At 40.5% G+C, this 12318-nt stretch overlaps 1 protein-coding gene across 1 annotated transcript in view; it reads left to right on the top strand.

The window, feature by feature from the left end:
• Window positions 1–10475, top strand: part of hsd17b12 (hydroxysteroid 17-beta dehydrogenase 12) — a 58873-nt gene extending 48398 nt beyond the window's left edge. The window contains exons 8-11 of the mRNA XM_033038889.1: window positions 75–156; window positions 1541–1606; window positions 9212–9361; window positions 10211–10475. Coding sequence (XP_032894780.1) covers window positions 75–156; window positions 1541–1606; window positions 9212–9361; window positions 10211–10324 — 412 coding nt within the window. The 3' untranslated portion in view covers window positions 10325–10475. The remainder of the gene's footprint in view (window positions 1–74; window positions 157–1540; window positions 1607–9211; window positions 9362–10210) is intronic.
• The last annotated feature ends 1843 nt before the right edge of the window (window positions 10476–12318 follow it).

The following is a 12318-nucleotide window of genomic DNA, read 5'->3' as shown; positions in this document are numbered from 1 at the left end:
CAATGGAGTAGGGAAATTTATATTCAATTAAATTAACACTAGCAGTGATTAATTGTGGTATTATATTTTTAAAGGTCAAAAGGCATCATCCTGAATGTGTCATCTGGTAGCGCATTGAATCCAGTACCCTTACTGACACTCTACTCTGCAACCAAAGTAAGACTTAGTTATACCTTCGGTTTGAACGAATGCCTCTTAGAAAAGAGTGAATTGGAGATAAACTTGTACTTGTAATCTGTTTAACTTTGAACACATGCAGAATTGTAAAAATTATGAATATGATGTTAGCTCATTTTGATGCGTCTATTTTTACCTGGTTGTGGGTTCTTTTGCCATTGAATAGAATCAAAATGTGAGAATTATTTTTGGAAATGAATTTCGGAAGCCAGGAGAGAAAAACATTAATGGTTGAAGAGCTCAAAACATTTGCATCTGCATGTCATTTGCTGCATTAGATGGATATCTATAGTTTTGGAAGGGAATAAGGTAATAGTTAATGCAAAGTATTTGGAGAACAGAAGCCATGCTGTACATAATTGGGAGTGTCAAATATTCACATCAATTTTCGTGGAGATTGCCTGTTAATTGATGTGGAAGAAAGGAGATTTTTTTCATGAGCCTCATATTGGATGGGTACATGGATGGGAAAAGTTTAGAGGGATATGGGTCACACCGGGCAAATAGGACTGCTAGATGGACCTCCTCACCAGCAATGACGATTTCGGCTGAATAGCCCTGTTTCCGTGCTGTATGACCACGACTCTGACCTGTGGTCTGCTTTCTAAACTATAACATAATGGCTTGTTTTGAATACAAGGATGACAAGAACCAACAAGCAAACGGCACTATGAAAACGTGAAAAGTAGTTTTCATGGCCTCCAGTCATATCAACATACTTTAAGTTAGGATGTGGGCTTCTGAGTTTTGGACATTTCAAATTTGCAGGTGGTAGGAGTTTGAACATTGAGTACATGAAAATGATAGTTAAGCCTGGAGATGTATGAAGGCTTTGGTTGCTGATGGACTGCATTGTGGGACATGATGAAGGCACATTACAAATTCTGGGTTTGGGTAGTCTTCTCAAAGAAGAAGAAGAAGAAGTCAAAAATTCCAAATGAGTGTTTATGTCATCAAGCCTACAAATGGTTGGGTTCCTTCTTAGCAAATAGAATGGAGTTGGCATCCTTGTAACATCAGACATGTATTTTCCACTAATTATTCGGAGGAAGTTTCTGCTTGGCCATAATTGAATAACTGAGCTGTGGTCCAAACTCTTGAAGGGCAGTAGAAGGGATGTAAGATGGTGATAGCTGCATCTTGGTATTTTCAATGTCCATTTGAAATCTATTGTTTTTCAAGGTCATTAGAATTCCCGGGTTTCAATGCTGGGCTTGTCAAGCCTGTGTGAAATCCTAAATCCAGCTCTTACAGGTGAAGTTACACACCAGGATTAAAATTCCTAAATTAATCCAATTGATTGTTTAATGATCAACCTTGAACAATATTTTATTTTTCTCTCACAATACTTTATTTCCAACAGGCATTTGTGGATTTTTTTTCACAAGCACTCCATGCTGAGTACAAGAGCAAGGGGATCATTGTCCAGGTAAACAGAGCTTATTTTGGGAAAGTACCCTTGTGGTTACTATAGGAACAACTGCTGTCATAGCAACTTATAGATCTGGTTCAGATTGGCAGTATGACGCTGGCGATAGAAGGGAAGTAATGAGTGTTGTTGAGAAAACGAAAAGGTACACAAAAGGAAAACAGAAAGGTTCACTAACGAAGACACAAAAAATCTCCCAGATGTATTAGAGGACAGAGGATCTAGGGAGACAGAGGAACTGAAAGAAATTTGCATTAGGCGAGAAATAGTATTGGGTAGACTGATGAGACTGAAGGCTGTTAAATCCCCTGATGATCTGCATCCCAGGGTACTCAAGGAGATGGCTCTAGAAATCGTGGATACATTGGTGATCATTTTCCGATGTTTTATGGATTAAGAATCAGTTCCTGTGGATTGGAGGGTAGCTAATGTTATTCCACTTTTCAAGAAAGGAGCGAGAGAGAAAAAGGGGAATTATAGACCAGTTAGCCTGACATCGGTGGTGGGGAAGATGCTGGAGTCAATTATTAACAAAGTAATAACGGCACATTTCGATAGCAGTAAAAGGATTGGTCCAAGTCAGCATGGATTTATGAAGGGGAAATCCTGCATGACTAATCTTCTGGAATTTTTTGAGGATGTGACAAGTAAAATGGATGAAGGCGAGCCAGTGGATGTAGTGTATCTGGACTTTCAGAAAGCCTTTGATAAGGTTCCACACGGGAGATTAGTGGGCAAAATTAGAGCACATGGTATTGGGGGTCGGGTATTGACATGGATAGGGAATTGGTTGCCAGACAGGAAACAGTGGGAATAAACGGGTCCCTGTCAGAATGGCAGGCAGTGGCTAGTGGAGTTCAGTAAGGCTCGGTGCTGGGGCTGCAACTATTTACAATATATATCAATGATTTAGATTATGGGATTATAAGTAACACTAGCAAATTTGCAGATGACACAAAACTGGGTGGCAGTGTGAACTGCGAAGAGGATGCCAGGAGGTTGCAGGGTGACTTGGACGGGTTGAGTGAATGGGCAGATGCATGGCAGATGCAGTATGATCCAGATAAATGTGAGGATATCCACTTTGGCGGCAAGAACAAGGAGGCAGATTATTATCTCAATGGTGTCAGATTATGAAAAGGAATTGCAACGAGACCTGTGTGTCCTTGTACACCAGTCACTGAACATTAAACATGTAAACATGCAGGTACAGCAGGCAGTGAAGAAAGCTAATGGCATGTTGGCCTTCATAACGAGAGGATTTGAGTATAGGAGTAAAAAGGTCCTGCAGTTGTACAGGGCCCTGGTGAGACCACATCTGGAGTATTTTGTGCAGTTTTGGTCTCCTAATTTGAGGAAGGACATCCTTGCTATTGAGGCAGTGCAGCGTCAGTTAATGAGGTTAATCCCAGGGATGGTGGGACTGTCATGAGGAAAGATTGGAAAGACTGGGCTTGTATCCACTGGAATTTAGGATGAGAGGGGATCTTATAGAAACGTATAAAATTATAAAAGGACTGGACAAGCAAAATACAGGAAAAATTGTCCCAATTATGGAGGAATCCAGAAACAGGGGCAACAGTCTAAGAATAAAGGGGAGGCCATTTAAAACTGAGATGAGAAAAGACTTTTTCACCCAGAGAGTTGTGAATTTGTGGAATTATCTGCCACAGAGGGCAGTAGAGGCCAATTCACCAGAAGAATTTAAAAGTTAGATAGAGCTCTAGGGGCTAGCAAAATCAAGGGATATGGGGAGAAGGCAGGCAAGGGTTACTGATTGTGGATGATCAGCCATGATCACAATGAATGGTGGTGCAGGTTCGAAGGGCCAAATGGCCTTCTCTTGCACCTATGTTCTATGTTTCTATGATCTTAAAAGCAGATCACAAAATAGAATATCTTAATTTACCATCTCTGGCATTGTGTGTAGATTTCTCCAAATATTTTAGGATTTCTCCCTCGGGTGATGGAATTATCCCATAAACTTAAATTGGGTTCTAAAATGTTAAATGCTGGTGCCTTAATGAAAGAGACGCTTTTAAGAAACACCTTGACATCAATAATGAATTGTGGTTGTTCAAGCTCAGTGTTCAGTCCATAATAGCATTAAATGATCTGAAGGCTATATACAAAGTTTAACTTGGTAAAACTATATTATTGGCAAAAACATTGAAACCATGCATGTATATCTTTTGCAAATTTTCCTGTTTTTATCTATGTAGGACTTTTCAATGAACGTTTTAGTTGATGAGATTAATCCACTGTGGCTTCATTTTTTAAAATGTTTAAAATCTAGTCATATTTAATCTTCTTGCAGTTACACAGATTTGTTTTAAATTATCATACATGGAGGACAATAAACAGTACAATAATGAAAGGATTCAAATCTTATTGAAACTTGCATTTTCTAAAATTATGGGCGAGGGATATCCAATATGTTATTAACTCATTTCTATTCTTAATGTTTAGATAACCAAAGGAAGAGATTGTTTCACGGAATTTGTGTTCCTATATTTATGGAACTTTCTTCCTTAAAACATGGCATTTGGTCATCGATTATTGTTGTCAAACATTATTTTACCATATCAGCATTCAGAATTAATACATGCTTATTCTCCAGAGTGTATATATGTTAGAAGAATTAACACTCTAATGGTGCATTCAATACTAGAAAGAACAAATGGGGGTTTAAAATCAAAATAAACTATAAACAAAATAAAATCTGAATCAAAATAAAGAAGAGTGGGGGGTGGGAAACTAGTTCTGCTGATCATATGAATTAACACATGTCAGACTTTTTAATTTATTGGCATTATGGGAGCTTGTTCGTATGTATTGCTGACCGTATTTCAGGCTTTCATAACACAGGAGTGACCTACACTTCGGTAATTCTTGATGTGCTTAAAGGAGAGTTGTGTCCAAGGTTAAGTTATAGGAAAATTCTACAAAACCATAACTTATGAGGTGCTTCAAAATAATTTCTAATATTTCCTCCTAGTCAGGATCCTAGACCATCACAAGTCATGGAATTCATTTTCAGTTTATCTAATGATTTGTATAATAACAACTATAAAGATAATCAAGATAGTAGCCAAATAACCATTGGCTTTATTACTCTTTCAGGGAAAGGAATCTAGCAGCATTTTTTTGTTTGACCAATCTATGCCTCCTTGTATTCCACAATAAATATAATTGCCAGCATCTACTAAAGAATTTAGGAAAACAATAGCCATTTTGTCCACAGTGCACATTCTGCCATTTGTAATGACCATGGTTGATTTTGTACCTCAGCACAACTTTACAGTATTAATCCCACATTGTTGGTAGATTTTTGAATATTAAGGAAATCTATCTTTTTAAGTGTGCCTTCAGTGACCGTTTCCATAACCCTCCTGTGTGGAAAATTCCAAGGACATGCTGCCCTTATTATCTTCTCTCATTTCAGAATGACTATTTATTTTAAGGCTAATCCTCTAATTGTGGATGCACAATATTCCAGATGCCGTCTCGTCAAGACTCTATTCAACTGCAGTGAGGCCCATTGTCTTGCAATAACGGTCAATATTTCCTTTTTCTGCCCCCTGAGTTTCTTTTTGGGGGAGGGGGGAAAGGAAATGTCTGGTTAAAGGTTGTTTGGGGCTAAAATCAGTTCATGTTTATAAACTAATTTTCCTTAATTCACTCCCTTAATAATCAAGTAAGCATTATCTCCCTTCAGGCTTCGCACTAATATACAGTTAAACTAATCTGCTCACAACACCTGGGCGAGATAACCACTTATGAGGTGTTTGCACCATAATCAACCAGAACCAGAACCAGAATCACTGACCTGAAACTCATAGCTGTTGGGTGTGTAGAAGCTGGTGAGGGGTAATTAACTTTGTCTTGTCCTTGCCTATCTACCTATCAATAAGAGTCACAATAATAGAAAGGTGATTTTGTGCAAAAGTGTTCCCTGTTTTGATCTAAGAAGGTCTGAGGCTTTGACATGTTCTAAATGTTCAGAATATTTATAGCAATTCAGAACTGGCATCCATGAGGCACTGGGAGTTATTGTCAGCAAACTGAATTCCATCATAGAACAGTACAGCACAGGAACAAGCCCTTCAGATAATGTTTGTGCCAAACATGATACCATGTTAAACTAATATCCTCTGCCTGCACAACATCTATATCCCTCTAACCCCTACATCTCCATCTGTAAGCCTCTTAAACGCTGCTATCATATCTGCTACCACCAGCAGCCCTGGCAGTGTGTTCCAGCCACTCGTCGCTCTGTTTAAAAATAAAGGAGCCCTGTACATCTCCTTTAACTTTCCTCCTCTTGAAGTTACGCCCTCTAGTCAGACATCCCCAGCCTTGGTAAAACGGTCTAACTGCCTACCCTATCAATACCCCTCATAATTCTATATGGTGCTATCAGGCTGCTTATCAATCTCTGCTCATGAGAAAACAATCCAAGTTTGTACAACTTCTCCTTATATCTAAAACCCTCTAATCCAGGCAATATTCTGGTAAAGATCTTCGGCACCCACTCCGAAACCTCCAATACTTCCTGTTATGGGGTGACCAGAAATGCACGCGATACTCTGAATATAGCCGTACCAAAGATTTATAACACAAATCCACAACGCAACTTTCTGACTCGTATTTAATACCTTGATCGATGAAGGCAAGCATTCCATACAGCTTCTTTATAACTTTATCTACTTGTATTGCCACTTTCAGGGAGCTATGGACTTGGAGCCCATGATCCCAATATCGTCTAGAATCAAACCTGCTTCAATAAGCCCATCCCAGGAGCAGCACTATGCCTGCCTAAAAGTTGGCCCAGAGCAGCGGGAAGGCAGAACTAATTAATAGCAAAAGCAGCTTGCAGTAGAGCTTTCAGCCATTGGATCAGCTCAAAGCTCTGGAGTTTTGTCTATCTGGTTGTGAATGTTGGACAGTTAAACAGCTGTTTGAATGGTCAAAGACCCTGTCTTTCTCTTGGGAAGTTAGACAGGTACATGGATAGGACAAGTTTGATGGGAAATGGGCCAAGCGCTGCAGGTGGGACTAGTGTAGCTGGGACATGTTGAGCTGAAGAGCCTGTTTCCACACTGTATAACTATGATTCAAGGTCTTCAAGGTATAGACAGCAGCAATTCATAGTGGCAGCGTCACCATTTCAATGAAATTCAGGATGGGAGGATAAATAATAGATTTAAAAGCAATGTGCAACCTAAGAATTATTTTTTAAATAAAAACTATTAGTTGTTTAGGCAATAGACAATAGGTGCAGTAGTAGGCCCTTCGAGCCAGCACTGCCATTCAATGTGATCATGGCTGATCATCTACAATCAGTACCCCGTTCCTGCCTTCTCCCTGTATCCCTTGACTCCACTATCTTTAAGAGCTCTATCTAACTCTCTGGAAATCATCCAGTGAACCGGCCTCCACTGCCCTCTGAGGCAGAGAATTCCACAGACTCACAACTCTCTGGGTGAAAAAATGTTTCCTCATCTCTGTTCTAAATGGCTTACCCCTTATTCTTAAACTGTGGCTCCTGGTTCTGGACTCCCCCAACATTGAGAAAAATTTTCCTGCCTCTAGCATGTCCAAACCCTTAATAATCTTAGATGTTTCAATAAGATGCCCTCTCATCCTTCTAAATTCCAGAGTATACAACCCCAGCCGCTCCATTCTATCAACATATGACAGTCCCGCCATCCCGGGAATTAACCTTGTGAACTTGCGCTGCACTCCCTCAATAGTAAAAATGTCCTTCCTCAAATTTGGAGACCAAAACTGCACACAATGCTCCAGGTGTGGTCTCACTAGGGCCCTGTACAACTGCAGAAATACCTCTTTGCTCCTATACTCAACTCCTCTTGTTATGAAGGCCAACATGCCATTCGCTTTTATTCACTGCCTTCTGTACCTGCATGCTTACTTTCAGTGACAGATGAACAAGGGCCCCCAGATCCCATTGTACTTCCCCTTTTCCAACTTGACACCATTTAGATAATAATCTGCCTTCCTGTTTTTGCCACCAAAGTGGATTACCTCACATGTATCCACATTAAATTGCATCTGCCATGTATCTGCCCACTCACCCAACCTTTCCAAGTCATCTTACATCCTCATAGCATCCTCCTCACAGTTCACACTGCCACCCAGCTTTGTCATCTGCAAATTTTCTAAAGTTACTTTTAATCCCTTCATCTAAATCATTAATATATATTGTAAATAGCTGTGGTCCCAGCACCGAGCCTTGCAGTACCCCACTAGTCACTGCCTGCCATTCTGAAAGGGACCCGTTAATCCCTGGTCTTTGTTTCCTGTCTGCCAACCAATTTTCTATCCATGTCAGCACCCAACCCCCTGTGCTCTAATATTGTCCACTAATCTCCTATGTGGGACCTTATCAAATGCTTTCTGAAAGTCCGGGTACACTACATCCACTGGCTCTCCCTTGTCCATTTTCCCAGTTACATCCTCAAAGAATTCCAGAAGATTAGTCGAGCATGATTTCCCCTTTGTAAATCCATGCTGACTTGGACCGATTCTGATACTGCTATCCAAATGTGCCGCTAGTTCATCTTTTATAATTGACTCCAGCATCTTCCCCACCATCGATGTCAGGCTAACTGGTCTATAATTCCCTGTTTTCTCTCTCCCGCCTTTCTTAAAAAGCGGAATAACATTAGCTATCCTCCAATCCACAGGAACTGATCCTGAATCTATAGAACATTGGAAAATGATCACCAATGCGTCCACAATTTCTAGAGCCAGTTCCTTAAGTACCCTGGGATGCAGACCATCAGGCCCTGGGGGATTTATCAGCCTTTAGTCCCATCAGTCTACCCAACATTTTTTTCTCTTTTATTTTTATATGGCTTTGCAAATATTTGATTAATGTATAAATGTAAATAACTTGGTGTACATATGGAAATAGGTGTTAGATTTATAGCTGCTAAATTTGTATAAGATAATTATAAGCATTTAAATAAGGGGTGGGAATTAATAAGCTTTGGCTTCTTCCTGCTCCTTTTCGGACACATACGATTCATTTATTTATAAATATTGTTTATGACACTTTATAAATATTCTTGTTTTGATTTTTTGTTTTTTGTATGCTGTTTCATACTTGCTTTTTATTTTTTAGTCTGTTCGAAATAAAGGATTTATTATTATTATTATTATCATTTCCTGCCTAATGTGAATTTCCTTCAGTTCCTCTGTCACTCTAGATCCTCTAGCCACTTGGACTAGTTTATCCAAAATACTAATGAAGAGTGCAAATTAATCATTGATCTGGAGGACCAAATCTTCTTTCTGTGTTCAAATAAATTAAACTAACAGCTTGTGGTGTTCCCTATTTTTTACCATCTAGTGGCTAATATTTAAGGTTTCTTTCCTCAGCAAGTATTTTTGAATCCACTATATTGCTGAACGGTTACTGCATATAAAGGGAAATATGAGATTGAGGTTGGAATCTAAGCAGCCATTATCTTATTAAATAGGGGGGCAGGTTTGGGGGGCCAATTGGCCTATTCCTAATGTATTTGTGCTCTACAATCCTTGAACTGGCTTTTCACTCTGAGCTTATTTTTGTTATAGAGCGTCCTTCCATTCTATGTGGCAACGAAATTAAGTAAAATCCGAACACCGACTGTGAACAAACCTAGTCCAGCCACCTATGTAAAGGCTGCCTTAAGCACAGTTGGCCTTCAGACGCAGACAAATGGCTATTTACCACATGCCATTATGGTAAGAATGCAATTTATTTTCCACATTGGTTTTGCAAATTGTTAGCTCTTAAAGTATGCATCTTTAAAACATTTAAATTTGATCTATTATATTGCTGTCTTGTTCAAATGTACAATGTAAACATAGTTAAAGAATTCTGCTATTCTGGAGACTCTTAATCATCTCTTAAATTGGTAGTTGATGTACCTATTATCTTGATGCACTATTGCATGTGTGTTTGTCCACTTGATACCCACTGTATCAAAGCTTGGAATGAGTGTATCCCTAATTATCTGTTGAATAAGCTGTTAAACATAGAACAATACAACACAGGAACAAGCCTTTGGACAAATTTGAAAATTAGCCTGGCCAAATAAGAGCAAGCTAAAAGTGAACGCCCACCAGTGTGGGTTTGAGCCACATAGACCAGACCAGCTAACAAGACGGATTTCCTTCCGTAAGCTCCTCCCTGAACCAAACAAGTTATATGACCATCCATTAGTTTCATGCTCGCTATTACTGATAGCATTGTATTTGATGTTTGTTTGATTACTTGAACTTAAATATTAGGATTCAAATATGTCTCCATCTAAATAGTTCAGCACCAACACCCTGCAGGAGATAGAACTCTTGAGGCTTTGCCTCTTCTTTCCCCCTATCCATCTGTTGCAACATAATATTACTGACCAAATGTGTTTGTAGTTTTCATTTGAAAGACAAATGTTGGTTTCAAAAAGGTGTGCATGGTGAGTGTACATCTAAAAATAGTACTAGCAACTTTTAAATCCCAGTTTACTTAATTTTTAACTTCATGGAAAAGTTTGTAAATAAAAACGTGACAGTAATGAAAATATTTTAAACATTCTTTAGGGTTGGATTATTACATCTTTACTCCCGGTTTCTCTGGTAATAAACCAGTCCATGAAGATGAACCAGGGTATCCGTGCTCGCTCACTTAAGAAACTTAAAGCGAAAGGGGATTGACCAACATTTGCAACATGATCAACAAGAAGCAACATGAAAATGATTCCTTGTGAAGCAACAATATTATTGAGGCACTGTTTATTGGAATAAAGTACAATTTGGCGAAATTGCTCTGAGGACTGAGGCAGGAGATACTTTTGTTTTTATTTGTGCACCAGATTATCTTCATATTTAGTTTAGTAAAGTCCCTGCAGGAAGAGTTTGCAATTCAGTAAAATATATTCTGGTATGCAGAGTTCTGTCCAGGCATTTAATTTAACAGCGCAGATTGGCTCTGTTTCTGATGCATTGGTGTAGAAGAAATAATTGCACTACTTTGGGGGGGAAGAAACGCCAGTAATTGTGATTGATCAGATACAAACCTGATCAAATTTCCATCTATATAAATGACAGAGACTTAGTAAGACATTAAAGATGTCCAAAGAAAATACTTTGCTTAATTTTTACTCAAATTATATTAAAATGTAATTTCTACAGCATAAACTTTACCTGTGAAATTAAAAGGAAATTGCATTTTTGCAGATTTCTGTATTCACATTGCAATTACTTATGTTCCATATTGTACACATTTTACCAATTCCTCAGAAGCAATTGCATCTTCTATCATGTCAGGGCTACATTCTTATCTTCCAGGCATACGGTAAAACTATAATTCACATTTTTTTTTGTATCTGTTCATTTAAGTGTGTTTAAAACAGACATCATATTAACAGAAAGCACTGTAAAGCAGCTTTCTCACGGGGCGACTTGACGCAAGAGTTAACCAGAGTTGAACATCGTGGGAACCCCGTGCGATAACCGTACGGCATTCGTGGACCACCGTGGCGCTAACGGCAGGTACTCGTGTAACTTGGTGACTCGGGAGAAAATTCAAGCAAGTTTGAATTTCTCCAAGAATGACTTGTACACTTGTGGTTGAAGATTGCAACATTATATGCACGTAGTGGCCAGTGCGATATCCGTATTAACTCTTGCGTTTACCGTGGGAACTCCTGCGAACGGTGAACCCGGAAGCTGGACAGAGGGGACAGAAGGTGAGTAATCTGGAATGAACATGCTGTTAGGCTGGGATCATTCTCTGCGAGATGATCTTAGTGCGGGAGACAAGTGTAGGAGAGGTGTACTGACTGTGGGCAGAACTTTGGAAGTGATTGCCCACCATTCTCAAAAGCCGCTGTGTCTCCCTGTCCCTCCAACTCCAGAGGAATCCGCGCCCCCTCATCTGCAACCCGGGTTCCTCTGGAGTTGGAGCGGGGCTGGGCTAGAGTTGCTGCTGGCTGTGAGTCTCTGGGATCTCCGTGCTTGCAGTCGGTGTCCCGTTGGTCCTAACGTCTCCGGCCACCCCCTTGGACTGGAGCTGAGACTGAACTGTACCGCCCTTGCCCTCTCCCTCTGCAACTGCAAACAACCCCACAGTTCCCAGTCTCAGCTCCTGTACGGGGGGGTGGCCGGAGACGTCACAGCCCGAGCTGCGCCCCCTCATCCGCAACCCCAAGAACAAGACGTACCTTGCACACCATCAGCTTCTGTCCCTACGGGGAGCGTGTTCCTCTGGAGTTGGAACGGGGCTGCGCTGCTGCTGGCTGTGGGTCTGGGATCTCAGTGCTTGCAGTGGGCCTGGGGGTCAGTGTCCCGTTGGTCCTGACGTCTCCGGTGACTGGCACTGACCTGCTGGCATCGCCGACGTGAAGACAGTGCAAAACCCCCGCGCCGGTGCAATGGGCGGGGAGCTGAAGAGGGGAGGGAAGGGGTCACACACATGGCCGGGAAGCAGAGGGGTGTAGGTGGGGTGAAACTGAAGGGAGCGACAATCTGCAGCTGCCTGCCCGCTGAGTTAAAAAGTTCCCACGCAAGACTCACGATACACTGTATATCGTGACCGTGGGAACTTTTTAACTCAGCGGGCAGGCAGCAGCAGATTGTCAATTATTAACCCTCCCGCGCAATTACCTTCTCTTTTATGAATGGGGATTCACAATGTTCATTCAAGATTT

Source organism: Amblyraja radiata, chromosome 20, assembly GCF_010909765.2.
Source record: "Amblyraja radiata isolate CabotCenter1 chromosome 20, sAmbRad1.1.pri, whole genome shotgun sequence".
NCBI classification, from domain to species: Eukaryota; Metazoa; Chordata; class Chondrichthyes; order Rajiformes; family Rajidae; genus Amblyraja; species Amblyraja radiata.
This window is presented reverse-complemented; position numbering and strand designations above follow the sequence as displayed.